The sequence below is a fragment of the Scyliorhinus canicula genome, chromosome 13 (assembly GCF_902713615.1).
Source record: "Scyliorhinus canicula chromosome 13, sScyCan1.1, whole genome shotgun sequence".
NCBI lineage: Eukaryota > Metazoa > Chordata > Chondrichthyes > Carcharhiniformes > Scyliorhinidae > Scyliorhinus > Scyliorhinus canicula.
Window position 1 is genome coordinate 23,257,765 of NC_052158.1, and position 16,733 is coordinate 23,274,497.

The 16,733-nt window shown below is 42.1% G+C and overlaps 1 protein-coding gene across 1 annotated transcript in view; it reads left to right on the forward strand.

The window, feature by feature from the left end:
- The window catches only part of LOC119976524 (golgin subfamily A member 4-like), a 1,176,663-nt gene that overhangs the window by 1,041,540 nt on the left and 118,390 nt on the right, over positions 1-16,733 (forward strand). The window contains exons 173-179 of the mRNA XM_038817077.1: positions 69-104; positions 2,235-2,261; positions 2,713-2,748; positions 12,988-13,014; positions 14,450-14,485; positions 15,331-15,357; positions 15,515-15,541. Of these exons, the coding sequence (XP_038673005.1) occupies positions 69-104; positions 2,235-2,261; positions 2,713-2,748; positions 12,988-13,014; positions 14,450-14,485; positions 15,331-15,357; positions 15,515-15,541 (216 nt within the window). The remainder of the gene's footprint in view (positions 1-68; positions 105-2,234; positions 2,262-2,712; positions 2,749-12,987; positions 13,015-14,449; positions 14,486-15,330; positions 15,358-15,514; positions 15,542-16,733) is intronic.

Consider the following 16,733-nt stretch of genomic DNA (forward strand, 5'->3'; position numbering starts at 1 on the left):
TCAAGCAATCATTGCGCAATTGTCTTATTTTGCACTTTCGCAAAACATATTTCATATTTCTTTTTCAGAATTAAAGCAAGCCAATGAATCTTTAATTGGTGCAGGTGAAACACATTTTGGACTAAATATTTTTATTATTTATTTTAAAGTACGTCATTCTTTTTCCAAATGAAGGGGCCATTTTCCGTGGAGAGCGCAACTACCCTCACAAATCATGGTTTTTGAGATTGAGACCCACGCAGACACGTGCAAAACGTGAAAACTCCACACGGACAGCAGCCTGGGCCTGGATCGAACCTGGATCCTCAGTACCGTGAGGCAGCAGTGCTAACCACTGCGTTACTCAATGTATTAAATTCTTTTGGAGAGCAAAGCTGCACAGGGGAGCTATATTACCTTGTAATACATTGCTGGAATGTAACAATCTGGTTCTTGGACAAAAGTAACATAGTTTCTGTGGAAACAGTTCCGATCACCAAGTTGCGACAATAGAGTCGTTAATCCTATCTCAACAAAATGATAATATTAATGGACAGCCAATCGTTGTCAGAAGATTTCCAATATACTGAATGACAAATTGGTTTTTCCAAAATCTTTCTTCTGTGCCTTGATTGAAACATTGATAATCAGATTTTGGCGCAGCCTCATTAGTTAACAATAACAAAGTCAATATGTAAATCCAGAGACAGAACTAAAGAAGAAGGAGTCTGGTCAAGTGGGCAGTCACGGGTTCTGATCTTCATAACGAATTTTGTGCAAAATTGCAGTGTGCAATTTCATAACTCTAATAGACGATGATTGAATTCCCTGAAAGATCATCTTAAATTGTAACCTTCCTGAAATTATCATTATCGACAAGTTGTCAACAATTAACTTCATATTTTTTGCCCATGTTAAAGTAAACGGTAAATTTCAATGGCAAAAATGCAAACGAGAACAAAAGCCAATTACCCATGTTGACTGGTGCACAAAATCTATTTTAATTATGTTGACCTGGAAATGATTTAAATAAAACACCGTTTATCCAACTTTCTGTGATGACCAGAAGTATAAAGCAGAAGCTTACAACATCTGCTGTTTGCACATTTACTCTCGAGCATGTTAGTTGCTAAAGAGTCCACAGTTTGAATTGAAACAAAGTACGAGGAGTCGTCAATGTATTTTAAATATGAATTTCATCCAGCATCTTACGCTGCTGAAGTGATGTTTCCGCGGCGGTATTCCTATCGAAAAAAGTACAATCATACAGCCGAAAAAAATTCCACCCTGCCGCCAGCGAATGGCACACGGCCCAGAAACACACTTCTGGCGGACAGGAGAATCCCGCCGCATAATTACAGCTATACGTTTAGTACCTGACTCAAGCTAATAGGATTTGTCTTTATGCATTCGTGCATCAGAGGAGGGTATGAGTATTCGAATGTTAGGTGGGATAGGCGGCGAGACCTTAGCAGATAAAGGGTCTCGCGGTTCGGACACAGGGTGCGTGAAGATCTGGATAAATGTGTGTGTGTGTGTGTGTGTTTTGGGGGTGGGGGGTTACCATATTTCTGGTATGCGGAAAATGGTGGTTCGCAAGCTATTTGGAGGGGGTGGGTCGCACATCGGTGTGCTAAGATTGTGGACATCAGAGTGAAGTGGTGTATTCAGACATCGCTATAACACCTGACGCTGCGGGAGGTTCAGTATTCAGTATAAGATCAGTCCGGAATGAAAGTACATCGGACTTTAGTGTTGGTTGCTGGACGTCGGGCCTGGGGATAGTATCTTGAGGAATTGGGACACGGTGATCCTGTTTTACAGGTTGGGTAAAAAATATTTCTGCCATGGATGCGTGGGGGTTTGGATATACGACAGATATGGGGGTTTGAACATCTGGGAGAGCGGGGCGAGCGTAAAGGTGGAGCCACCTGCAGTAAGTGCCGTTCGGATATCTCCAGCTGAGGGATTTGAAATTGGGAAGGGACTCTTCAGGCATGGATGGTGATGTGAGTGGTCACCAGGCATGATGTGTTATGGTATTCAGACGAGGGAATTGGAGAGAATGAGATTGCAAAGAGGGGGGGGGGGGGGTGTTGGGAACGGCGGCGAGAATTGTGGGTGGCAGTGGGTGGGTTTGAGTTTGGGTGCAGCAGAACCGGCTTATTTTGCTACGCTTTCCTCTAAAAATGAATAAACAGTGAATGAAAAGACAAAGAAATATTCAAAATTAATCATAAATATTTGTCTTGTAGCGGAACAGATCAAGAAATCAGACGAAGGTGAAACATTTCAACAACCATATAAAATGATTATTTACAAAAATAATTGTGGCCCCTCGAAGCTTGTCTTTACTGACCAAGGCAAGAGGGCAATCTTTTAGTTGCTCTCCTGAAATGTCTTATTGAGCGGCAATATTTGAATGATTAACAGTATTTTCAAAACGTAAATCGTGATTCAAATTGAATTTGATTCCAGCGCTGCAGACTCGCTCAGAACGTTAACCATAGGCGTAATCATTTGCAGGCGAGAAGCGTGTCCATTAGTAAATCGCAGCCGGTAATACATTGGAAAGTTTCATGCCAAATCCCGTTTTCGGCCAGTTCTCTTGTTTGATATTTACCACCAACCTCATTTTCCATCATTTTGTCAAAATTGGTGCATTTTCAGATCCGGACTCATATTTTAAATGTGAATTGGGGGCTCATTGTATTTCCCTGTTTCTTTTTTAAGAAATAAAGAAACTGAATGAAAGTCTCGTGGATGAAGGTGAGCGTGAGAATCGAAAGTTCTTTCCTGTCTCAATGACCTCACGCAGTGCCTCGTCAATGGCAAGCTCATTCTTGCAGCGACAGACTTCGGACACCCACGGATGCACCGGCGAAATATTCAAGCCTCTATTTCAATTGTATGATGAATGCAATCCTGTGCATGCCAAGAGTTAGAAAACAAACCGTCTGAAAAATGTGTGTGATGGCGGTGTCAGAAGATTGCCCGAGTGTGTGAATTCTGTACGGTTGGTGATAGATGATCAGAGACGTTCCTATGGCCGAAAAGTAGAATATTTAAAAAAATATTCCATTATATATGCATGACACAGACCATAGGTGACGTTTTGGAAGGAGAATGCGACGTCTTTATTAGGGATCTTCTTTTAAATAAATCTACATTTCCAAGTAAGGGACAATTTAGCATGGCCAATCCACCTACCTTGGATATCTTTGGGTGATGGGGCGAAACCCACGCAAACTAGGGGAAAATGTGCAAAATCCACATGGACAGTGCCGCAGAGCCGAGATCGAACCTGAGACATCGGCGCCAAAAGGCAGCTCTGCTGACCACTGCACCACTGTTCTGCCACTTCGATATGGATCTTAGGGATAACGTTACCTCGCAAAGAACGAAAACACGTGGAATTCAAGTCAGATACACAATAATAAGAACGTAAGGTGGCTTATTGGTGAGCATTGATGCCCCAGGGCGCCGGATTCCCGATTTCCGATCCGGCTCGGTCATTTTCCGTGTGGAGTTTGCATATTCTCCCCGTGTTTGCGTGGGTTTCACCCCCACAACCCAATGACGTGCAAATTAGGAGAATTGACCACGCTGCATTGCCTCTTAATTGGAAAAAATAATTGCGTACTTTAAATATGTAAAAAAACACAATAGAACATAAAGATATAATTCAAAGTAGGTCATTCCACCACCCAAACTATTTCCCCATTGAATACGATGGCGGTTGATATGATTATTATTTTACCATTTTACTCTCAACCCCAGAACAGGTCATTCATTTTTGAATCAAAAATATGCACAATACAACCACGTTTACATTACATAATAATATTCCCATTGCAGATTTGGATAGAAATTTACAAAGGTCAATATATGGACAATGCGCCTCATATTTCCCTTAATTATCGCCCACTACCCGTTCTCAATTTCAACACATAATTAAACGAACATGATCACTGGAATTCGCTGCCGGGTCAAATCTGCGTCTTATATTTGTCACGAGCGAAAAATCATTTGACGAAACACCAATGTATATTCACCCAATCTGCTCTAATGTTCCTCGAAACATAACTGTCCATGCCAAATATAAGGCGAGTGAATCTGCTCTGCACTGCTTCAAATCGAATCATTTCCATTCTTACCTATGTTGACCAATTTTGTATAGAGTTCGCGGAAACATGAGGTGTGTGCATCGAGTAGATCGTGTTTTCGTCTTTATGGACCACGCCAGTTGCAATGCATGCCAAATATTTCACTTAACTATAAAACTTCTTGTTATATCTGCATGCTGACCTTTACTGATCATGAACATTAAAACTGAATTACTTCTATTTGCAGCTCTCTGCAGCCTTTGAACTTTAACATCATTCAGCATTTAATTTATCATCGGCGAAATTAGCAATCTCACATTTTACACCCTATAATCCACCTGCCACCATTTTATCGACTCGACTAATCTATCACACTCTCTGCAGATTATTCATCCTCATCACAATATGCTTTTGTACATCTTGATATTCGTTTTATGTTGCTTACTAATTTGCTTCCATACTCCAAATAGCCCAGTATTATTATTACGTTTTCAGTCGTTCCTTAATGGTTTCCTGAATGTGTTCCAATGATTTGCCAAACAAGCAACGTGCACCCTATTATTTGTCATTTATTTTACTTTAGAACATTGAACTGTATAGCACAGAACAGGCACTTTGTCCACGATCTTGTGCCGGCCATTTACTCTTATCTCAGGTGAACATAACCTACACTCCTTCAATTTACTGCTGTCCATGCGACTGTCCAAATAGACGCTTAAACGTGCCAAATCACTCTGACTCCAACACATCTGCTGGCCGGGCATTCCACGCACCCACCACTTACAGCGTACAGGAAGTACTTCTGGTATCACGCTAATGGGGCTAAAAATAGACAAGTTTCCTGGCCCTGATGGAATGCATCACAGAGTGCTAAAAGAAATGGCTAGGCAAATTGCAGATGCACGAATGATGATTTACCAAAATTCACTAGACTCTGGGGTGGTCCCGGTGGATTGGAAATTAGCAAACGTGACACCACTGTTTAAGAAAGGAGGTAGGCAGAGAGCAGGAACTTATATGCCAGTGCGCTTAACTTCGGTAGTAGGGAAGATGCTGGAATCTATCACCAAGGAAGAAATAGCGAGGCATCTGGATACAAATTGTCCCATTGGGCAGACACAGCATGGGTTCATAAAGGGCAGGTCGTGCCTAACTAATTTAGTGGAATTTTTTGAGGACATTACCAGTGCAGTGGATTACGGGGAGCCAATGGATGTGGTATATCTGGATTTCCAGAAAGCCTTTGACAAGGTGCCACACAAAAGGTTGCTGCATTAGATGAAGATTCATGGCATTAAGGGTAAAGTAGTAGCATGGATAGAGGATTGGTTAATTAATAGAAAGTAAAGAGTGGGGATTAATGGGTGTTTCTCTGGTTGGCAATCAGTAGCTAGTGGTGTCCCTCAGGGATCCGTGTTGGGCCCACAATTGTTCACAATTTACATAGATGATTTGGAGTTGGGGACCAAGGGGAATGCGTCCAAGTTTGGAGATGACACTAAGATGAGTGGTAAAGCGAAAAGTGCAGAGGATACTGGAAGTCTGCAGAGGGATTTGGATAGGTTAAGTGAATGGGCTACGGTCTTGCAGATGGAATACACTGTTGACAAATGTGAGGTTATCCATTTTGGTACGAATAACAGCAAACGGGATTATTATTTAAACGATAAAATATTAAAGCATGCCGCTGTGCTGTGCAGAGAGACCTGGGTGTGCTAGTGCATGTGCAGAGAGACCTGGGTGTGCTAGTTCATGAGTCACAGAAAGTTGGTTTACAGGTGCAACAGGTGATTAAGAAGGCAAATGGAATTTTGTCCTTCATTGCTAGAGGGATGGAGTTTAAGACTAGGGAGGTAATGTTGCAATTGTATTAGTGAGGCCACACCTGGAGTATTGTGTACAGTTTTGGTCTCCATACTTGAGAAAGGGCATACTGGCAGTGGAGGGTGTGCAGAGGAGATTCGCTAAATTAATCCCAGAGCTGAAGGGGATAGATTATGAGGAGAGGTTGAGTAGACTGGGACTGTACTCGTTGGAATTTAGAGGGATGAGGGGGGATCTTATAGAAACATTTAAAAACATGAAGGGAATAGATAGGATAGATGTGGGCAGGTCGTTTCCACTTGTTGGTGAAAGCAGAACTAGGTTACATAGCCTCAAAATAAGGGGAAGTAGATTTAGGACTGAGTTTAGGAGGAACTTCTTCACCCAAAGGGTTGTGAATCTATGGAATTCCTGCCCAGTGAAGCAATAGAGGCTCCTTCATTACATGTGTTTAAGGGTTATGGTGTTTGGGTCGGAAAGTGGAGCTGAGTCCACAAAAGATCAACCATGATCTCATTGAATTGCGGAGCAGGCTCGAGAGGCCAGATGGCCTACTCCTGCTCCCAGTTCTTATGTTCGTATGTTCTTATCTAGCGCATACCTTCCTCCATGAACGCTCGTGACAGCCATTTCCGCCCTGGGAAAGTTCTCTGGCTATTAACTATGTCCATGTGTCACATCACCGTGCACAGCTCGATTAAGTCACCTCTTTTCCTTAATCTCTGCAGTAAGAAAAGCCAAAGCTCCCTGTATAAGACATGCCCTCCATTCCAGGTAGAGTCCTGGTAAATCTCGTGTTTACCCTCTCCAAAGCATCCACATCCTTCCCAGAATGAGACGACCAGAACTGGACACACAATCCTAAGTGTGGGTTTCATAAAGCTGCAGGAAAACCTCGCGGCCCTTAAATTGAATTACCCTGTTCATGAAAGTCAACACACCGTACACCTGCATGGCAACTTTGAAGGATCTATTTGCGTGGACACCAAGATCCCTCTGTTCTGCCACATTTCCAAGAATTCTGCCTTTATACCTGTACTCAGCATTGAAATTCGACCTTCCTGAATTAATCACTTGACATCAATTCAGGTTAAACACGATCTGCCACTTTTCAGCCAGCAACGTCCTGTTTTAATCTCCAACAATCCTTAAGGATATCTACAACTGCCCCAAACTTTGTGTTATCGGCACAGTTACTAACCCACCCTTCCACTTCCTCATCCAAGTCATTTATTAAAAACACAAAGAGCAGAGGTCCCAGAACAGATCCCTGCGGAACACCACTGATTTCCAGGCAGCATACTTTCCATTCACTACCACTTGCTTTCTTCTTTTGGCTAGCCAAATCTGTATCCAAACAGCCAAATTTCCCTCTTTTGCCTAACTTTCTGAATAGGTCTACCATGGGGAACATCTCAAATGCCTTAATGAAATCCATATCCACCACATCGACTGCCCAACCTTCACCAATGTGTCTCGTCCTATCCTCAAAGAATTCAATGAGGCTTGTGAAGCATGGCCTGACCCTCACAAAGCCATGCTGACTATCTTTCAAGAAACTATGTTTTTTGAAATAATCATCAATCCTATCTCTCAAAATTATTTCCAATATTTTGCTCACCACGGACGTAGGATTGATGGATCTGTAATTCCCAAGGATTTTCCTATTCCCTTTCTTTAAAAGGGGAATATTAATTTCCCTCCAATCATCCGGTACTAATCCAGTGGAGAGTGAGGATGCAAAGTTCATTGCCACTGGCGCAGCAATCTCCTCCCTCGCTTCCTCTAGTAACCTTCGTTATATCCGTCAGGCCCAGTGGACTTATCTTTTATGATGCTTTACAAAATTTCCAGCAATCCTCCTTCTTAGTATCAACCTGTTCGAGTCTATTGACCTGGGTAGCACTGTTCTCATGAGCAACAATTTCCCTCTCTCTACTACATGCTGAACCAAAATATTCATTTAGGGCCTCCCCCAACTCCTCAGATTCGAGGCACACGTTCCCTTCCTTAACACTGATCGACAGTACTGTCACTCCGATCATCCTTTTGTTTCTCACGTAAGTGTAGAATAGCCTGGGTGTTTTCCAAATCCGTCCCGCCGGGGCTTTTTCATGCCCGATCTTGCTATCTTAAGTCCATTTTTATGTTCCTTCCAGGCTATCTTGTAACGCTTTAGAGCCGTGCCAGATCCTTGCTTCCTCAATCTTAGTAAGCTTCCGTCATCATCTTGACTAGAAGCCCCACTTCACTTGTTATCCAAGGCTCCATCACCTTACCATTCCTTCCTTGTCAAAGTGGAACATACTATCTGGCACTCACAGCAAGTGATCCTTAACCAACCCCCACATTAATGCTGTGCATTTCCCGAAGGACAATAGTTCGCACTTCATGCACCTCAGCTCCTGACTAATAGCAACATAATTTCCCCAGCCCCAAGTAAATACCTTCCCATAATGTCTGTACTTATCCATCTCCATGGAAATGGTAAAGGTCAAGGAGTTGTGGTCACTGTCACCTAAATGCTGCCCCAGCGGGACTTCTGACACCTGCAGACTCAGGATCGAGCAAGAGCCCCCCCCTCGTCAGCCTATCTACATATTGTGTCAGGAAACCTTCCTTTACAATCTGAAAAAAATCTGCACCATCCAAACCATTTGCAGTAAGAAGGGAGAAGTCAATATTTTAGGAAGCTAAGTCACCCGTGACAACAACTCTGTTACTTCTGCACCATGATCTGCTGTCCAATCTGTTCATTTTCATTTATCTCTCTGCTGCTATTGGGGGTATATATAGAAAACTCCCAATAAAGGGTCTGCTCGTATCTTGTTTCTGACTTCCACCCATACTGACTCAGTAGAAAACCCTCCCCAACTACCTCCTTTTCTGCAGCTGTGATGCACTACTTAATTAACAGTGACACGTCCCCTCCTCTTTTCCCTCACTCCGTGTTCTTCTGAAAACATCTAAACTCCGGAACGTCTGACAACCATTCCTGCCCCATGTGAAATCCATGTCTTCGTCATTGCCACATCATCGTAGTTCCAAGTACTGATCCATGTTCTAAGTTCATCTCCCTATCCTTGGTTTTCCTTGTATTGGAACAGTCACTCTTTAACCCATTCCAATGAGTGCAACTTTCCCCTATGGACTGTCTATCCTTCCTCACAGACTCGCTGCATACTATTTCTACCTGTTCAACAGCTGCCCTATCCTCTCATCCATAGCTCTGTTTCCCGTCCCCCTGCCAAACTTGTTTAATCTCTCACGAAGAGCTCTTACAAACTCCCCACCCAGGATATTGGTGCCCCACTAGTTAAGATGCAATCCGTCCTTCATATCCAGTGTTGCTGGTTCTGGTGAGTACGCTTTACATTCAATTGGCTCTTTTTCATTACCTAGCTCGAGAGTCGCCAGGTATCCTTATGATACCACAACGAGGTTCAAGTACAAGTGCAGATCAATGACACAATACAACCTGAACTTCGGACCTGTCTTTTATAGTTCCTAGGGGCTTCGCGCCCTTTTGGGCGGACCCCGAGCTTACTTCCAATCGATTGGATCCCATACCAATCGACTGGTTTGATTTCCCCAATACTGGGGCTGTTTCCCGATCGCTGGGCCGTTCTTTCTGGCTTGTTTGTATCCTTTGTTTCGGACTCCCATTGGTGCCGAGGAGTCTGACTTGCTATTGAGTGTCTCAAATGTAGCTAATTGTTGTAGCTAATTGTTCCCGGGGATCGCTCATCAATATCCATAACTGCTGGTTTCAGTGCTGTCTGCTTTCTGCATACCGAATATACTAAAGAACTCTGCAAAACTGCTTGTTTTGTTAGACTGTCCATTTTTCCCTGCAGTCTTTGCGATTCTCCATTTTGTTTGGGGCAGTGGCCAACTGAGGTGGCTACGCCAGGTCCCACCTTCTTCAGAAGATATTCAATGAGCCACATATCTGGAGCCTTCAATCCTGCACCAGCCCTTTAGCCCACGTGTTGATCTGCACACGCTCTCTGTCCCTTGCTTCACTTGCAAGTGGCACTCGTAGCAATTCTTATGGTCACTACTCTGCTTGTGCTACTCTTTTGTTTCCAATCTAACTCCCAAAAATCACATTTAGGTCATGATCCCTTTTCTTAGGCATGCTGTTGGTGCCTATGTGAACCTCAACGTCTGTTTGCTCCCCTTGGCCCTTAAGAATCCTGTATGTTCGATCCAAGACAGAGCTGGCCCTGGCACCCTGGAGGCAACATACCCTCTGGCAGTCTCGTTCGCGACCACATAATCTCCTATCCGTTGCCATAACCGTTGAGTCTCCAATCAGTATTTGTTTTCTATACTCCCCTTCCCTCTGAGACGCAGAGCCAGGCTCAGTGCTGAAGACCAGACCACAAGGGCCTTCCCCTGGTAGCCCCCCCCCCCCACGGCATCCAAAAAGGTGGACTTGTTCTGAAGTGGAAGGGCCACGAGGGATCCGTGAACTGTCTGCCCGTTCCTTTTTCTACTCCTGATTGCAACCCGGCTACTCTTGCCTTGCACCTTGGGTGTGGCTGCCTCCCTGTAACTCCTCCCCATTACACCCTCTGCCTCCCGGATGATCCGATGTTCATCCAGCTCCAGCACCAGTTCTGTAACGCGGTCTCTGAGGAGATGGAGTTGGGTGAACCTCCCGAAGGTGTCATCAGTGGGCCCACTGGTGGAGACCCTGACCACCTTCATCATATAGGAAGAGCATTCAACTGCCCTACCTTCCATCTCCTCTGATCTGAACACACAAAGATATTTAAAGGAAAAAGAAAAAAAAGATTAAACAACCGCTCGGCCCTTAAAATATATGTATATACTGCTACTATCCTAATTGAACCCTCTAATATGTTGATTCTGCGAAATGGTACAATGATAGTTTGTTCCCTCCTAAAAAAAACCAAAAGAAACACAAAAAAATAAGGTGATAAAAAACAGAAAAAACAATTCTTACCTTACCGAATGTAGCTGCCCTGTGTACCAACTGGAACTCCACCCTCCGACTCTACACCCAGTCAGCTGCACTCTCTGTAAACTCCCGGCTCCCTTCACGGTCTTTGATGATATGTAGAAAATCAAATGAATGGAGCACCTTGCTCCGTCCTTTGCTAACATCCTCAGTCACCACCTCTCACATTAACACTGTAATACGCACAAATTCAGCACTCAAGTGCAAACAAAGACAGCACTGTAACGTTTGTCAGCACTTTTGAGCAACACAGTAACAGAAGTTGCTAGCACTGTGGTGTCACAGCGCCAGACTCCCAGGTCCGATTCCCTGTTGGGTCACTGTCTCCACAGAGTCTGCACGTTCCCCCGTGTCTACGTGGGTTTCCTCCGGGTGCTCCAGTTTCCTCCCACAGTCAAAAGACGTGCACGTTTGGTGGATTGGCCATGATAAATTGCCCTTAGTGGCCCAAAACAATTGGGAGGAGTCATTGGGTTCCAGGGATGAGGTACAAGTGAGGGCTTAAGTGCGTTGGTGTCGGCTCGCATAACCGAATGGCCTCCATCTGCACTGTATGTTCTATGTAAGCTGACTCACCTTTATACTGTCTGAATCCAGCATCTGAAAACTGGTTCGATCCAATAAACTAATTGACAAGTTGCAACTTCAAGTAGCTGCAAATAGAACATCTGTTTTAAGGTGATTGAACACTAACTTTCTTCTAAATCATTGGATTAAAATAAACCCTTAATATCCCTCGGTCAACAAACTCTCAATTTAACACTCTAATGTACACAAATGCAGCACTTTCATGGCAGCTTAAACTTCCTCAGTTAGTCATTGATATTGAACAGGTCTGGCAGAAGCTTTCTTCATCAGTGGATTATTTCCTCGTTGGGACTTATGATATCACATTAAATGGCCGATACTTCATTTTCAACAGATTCCTTTTGACATATCTCTACAGTCATCGTGAGCCAGCTATGTCTTCACGTATCTTTGAAAATTTCAGGCACTCTTTGAAGAACCCTGTTCTCATGTTTAGAGTTTCTGCAAAATTGTAACATATTGTGATCCCTCTGACTGGTATTATACATTATTGAATGCCTCATTACACATAACCAGATTCAAAATCAACTTCCGGCCGAAGTCCAAAGACGCACTGTTCCAATAGGAAGTTAAAGTGTCTCAAAATTTATTTTTGCACTCATTATCGAGTTAGGCTTTGCCAATGTGCTTCGCCAAATTCATGTGCTGTTGAATGTCGCACTTGCTTACTGTAGTAAAACACTTGCAACCCCATATTATCTGTTGATATGTGGGCGACAGTTCTGTATTGTTACTGTTGAGGGGCGGTAAATACGTCGATCATTAAGAATTTTTTGCCGTTATCTCGGATTCCTATCCAAATATCTTCGCCATAAATATTATCTGAAGAGAGGTAATTTCTTACTTTTGTACTCACCTCACCCTTTACTCACAGAGCTTTATGATGTCCATTTACATTCCCAATGTTTATACGAAATATCAGATAACCTTGAATAATATGGTCACGTTGAAAACGTGCATCTCTAAATCCCATGTTACTAACATTTATGCATTTATATTTGTGCAGTTATTTCGCACAACTTAGAACCAATGCCAAATGCGGGATATGGACAATTTTGGAGAACAACACATTTCTCGTTATCAGTATATGAGATGACAGTTAAATATCTGGCTCCATGTGCTGGTATGGGCAATGGCTTGACATAAATATGAATGATGTTTCGATATTAGTAGAGGAAACATGGATCGGATAGAGCTCTGCGTAGGGAGAAAATAATCCACGTAGGTTGAGTTTGAAGTTATAAAGATGAAAATGTGTTCGTTATCAACGTATCCAAGAGTGGAAATTTTTTATTGAAATAACTACGAAACACAAACTCAGTATGATTGTTTCCTTGCTCCAATCTGTCCAGTAAAACATATAATTCATAGCTTCCCACAATGGAATATTCATCCTATATTTTCACCATATGTAGTACTAATGTTTATTGATTGAGAACCTTTTACTTTAAATTCACATCCACGTTTGTGATATTATTGCAATACATTCGTTCAACTTAGACCGAAATCTGAGTAAATATCTAACAGGCAAGTGAATCTGGCAAATTTCAATATTCCCTGATTTGCTTACCACTTAGTTTATGTGAAGCAACTCAGTGTCACCTTTCCTTGAAATGTTATTAGAACTTGCGAAGCAATATGTCTTCATATAGCTGACGATGTAATGTTCTTCCAGATCAGGTTTTTAAAAATAGTTCCTTCAGAATAACCGTGATTGCTTGGCGGCAATGATAAAATAGTTCCAATTATGGTATTTAGATTGAATGAACGGCGTATCTCGGGTTATGCGTTGCATTTTGATTGCCACCCATCTTATTTATGACATGTTGATGAACTCAACATCAAATCTCGCCATCCTGATTGAAGTGAGAGTCAATCTCTTTAATCATTAATGTCAACATTTTGACAATTCCTGGAGCCATATTTGGAATGTGGTTGAACATTTGGCAATTTATCGTACCAATGTACTGATTTACATACCATTAAATATTTATCGAAAAAATATAGGAGCCGAATATCATATTCTTACACTCTGGATGCTGTTTTGCCCGATTTTTTGTTGATATGGTTTAGTGAAGCTTGTGAAAACGATATAATCTATGAGAAAGGATATTTGTAAGATCACACGGATATTGCAAAATTCGCAATAAACCAGTGTCATTTGGAACACATACAAACAGTTTCGTTTCTGATATAATGGGCCCAATGCCGATCGTCCAACAGCAGGAGTTCACGCAGCAAATTTTTTTTTTAAATCAAAACGTGCGTGGAAAAAATCTGGAGGTAGCCTGGTAGACCTTCGAAATTTGTTCTGAAGAGTAAATCAGTGGTGCAAATGATCCTCGTTCAAATGGGAGTCACAAGCATAGGTAATGGATACGAAATCTAATAAGATTCCATCACAATGTTTCCGCACTACATTCAGTCCTTCTTTCGTTTCATTGTCGCATTGCTGATCGTGAATAGTGACTTAAAAATATACTTCTGGGACATATATTCTTCAAATATGTTTCTGAAAATTAGTTTGCGCTAGCAATATAATGTTAATGGCTATAGGATATTGTCTTGGCTAACTCTAGTCCTTAATCATTTTGCAATGATTTTGAATCGCTATTGTGGCTATATTTCAACTGTTATCTCTAACATTCCAGAGGATTTTGTGTCAGAATTAATGTGGCCTTTGAAACATAATGGAATTTCATATTCTAAACGATCTTCTGGCACACAAAGTACCTTGAAAATATACACATTACAAAATAGACAAGCAATTTTACAAAACCTAGTCCAGTCCATCTTCTCCAGACCTAGAACTTCTTCTGCATCTTTTGCGATTGCACAGTTCTTTGCTCAAATACGATACTCTTTATCAGAAACAAATAAAAGTAAAAGCAATGGTTAACCGATCGGTGTAAGGTTGATTTTACTTTGCAGTTTCGCAAAACATATTGGATTTTTTTTTCAGAACTAAAACACGCCAATGAAGCTTTGATTGGCGCAGGTAAAAAAATGTTAGACTGAATTTGAAATGAAATGAAAATCGCTTATTGTCACGAGTAGGCTTCAATAAAGTTACTGTGAAAAGCCCCTAGTCGCCACATTCCGGCGCCTTTTCGGGGAGGCTGGTACGGGAATCGAACCACGCTGCTGGCCTGCTTGGTCTGCTTTAAAAGCCAGCGATTTAGCTCAGTGAGCTAAACCATCCCCTATTATGCTGTAATGGTGGCTGCGTTTTGCGCCCACACCAGAAAATGCGATAAAATGCAAAATTTATTAATTTTTGTTTATTTATTACCTTAAAGTATGCAATTGTTTGCCAATGACGGGACAATTTTTCGTGCCCAATTCACCGATCCTCATATCTCTAGGGTTGTGAGGTTGCGGCCCAAGCGGACTCGTGAAAAAGTGCAAATTCCACATGGACAGCACGCCAGGGCCGGAATCGAACTTGCATCCTCAGCGCCTTGAGTCAGCAGTGCCATCAATTGCACGACTTAATTTATTAAAATATTTTGGAAATCAAAACAATACATGGGAACTATATTTCCTGCAAAGCCATTCAAGCCCATGGAATTTAATATTTGAGTTCTTGCGCAAACATAACTCAGTTTCTGTGTAAACAGAAATGCTCACCAAATTGCGGTAATTAAATCATTAATCCTACCTGAACAAATAAGGTTAGCGATTAGTTTAGCCAATGGTTGTGACAAGCTTTCTAATATAATCAATGACAAATTGTTTTTCCAAAATCATTTTTCTATGTGTTGTTTGAAACATTGATTATCAGTACTATATTTGTGTGCAGCTTCATTAGTTAACAATAACAAAATCAATATGTAAATACAGAGACGGAACTAAAGAGGAAGGAGTCAGGTATCGTGTGCTGTCTCGGATTCTGATTAATTTTGCACGTTGTAGTGTGTACTTTTCGAACCAGAACATAAAATCATTGAATTCTCGAAACGAAAATATTAAATTATAAGCTCCATGAATCTATCCTTATTGACAATTGTTCAACAATTATCTTCAGATTTCTTTGCCCGTATTAAAGTAATTGGTGAGTAACCATGGCAAAAATGCAGGTCAGAAGAGAAGGCGATTATTTATGTTGGCAGGTACACCAAATCTACGTTAAGTGATGTTGACGTGGAATTGATTTAAATAAGGAACATGTTCCGGAAATTTCATGATGACCAGAAGTACCAAGCAAACACTTTCACCTATTATATCGGACATTGACATGCGACTATGTTGGTTGCTAATTAGTTGATATCTTTATCAGAAACAACATACGAAAAATAAACCAATGTCTTATATATATGAATTTCAGGTGCATTAAAGAAGATACGTTTTACTGTCATGTACACCATTCAAGGGCTCATTTTGAAAAATCCACTTTGCACGATTCACAGACAAGTAATTCATTGTAATTCTATTTATCTTCCATGATATGTAACAAGTAAAGTCGAATAGTCCAATGACGGACGCCTGGACGATCATGGGCAATGTCCAGATTGGCATACACAAATTATCCATTCGTGTTTGAAGGTCGAATTTTTCCACATTTATTCCCGGATGTGCTCAATTCTGACACTTTGTTGCTGACAAGAATTGTAATTTAATAATCTATACCATCTGTAATGTTCTGGGCCTGGCAATCAGTGGTGGACTGCCACGCGGTGGTCACGCCGGTTAAGAACAGGTGCGGACCAGGGGAATCCGACTGTTTAATTAAAACAAATCACCGCGAAGGCCGCTGGTGGGTGTTGACGCAATGTGATTTCTGCCCAGTGCTCTGAATGTCAAAGTGAAGAAATCCAATGAAGCGGGAGTAAACAGGGGGGGGGGGAGTAACTATGACTCTCTTGGACGGGTCTCCCCAGAGTGTCAACTCTGGATAGTTACTCTTGTGGTGTTTTAACGTGTTTCTATCATCACATGGAAATGCGTACCTCCACGGCAGCCCCGCTGGTAAACTCAATAGTAGTCAAAGACTACTGAGGGACTAAACGGCGAGAAAAAGCACGAGTCGGCTGTGATCCGAGTGGATCTGATATCTTGCGATATTGCCTTTGAAAAAAAAAATGTCGTGGATAGGCCATGAATTATAGATGAGAACGGATGGGCTGCACCCTGGAAGACAAACCGCCCCGCAGAAGCGTCAGCAGCAGCGCTCTGTGAAAAGTGCCGATGCTGCACATGTTCTGGCTGGCCCGCCAGGCTAGTAACAGCGTCTACCTCAACCCAAA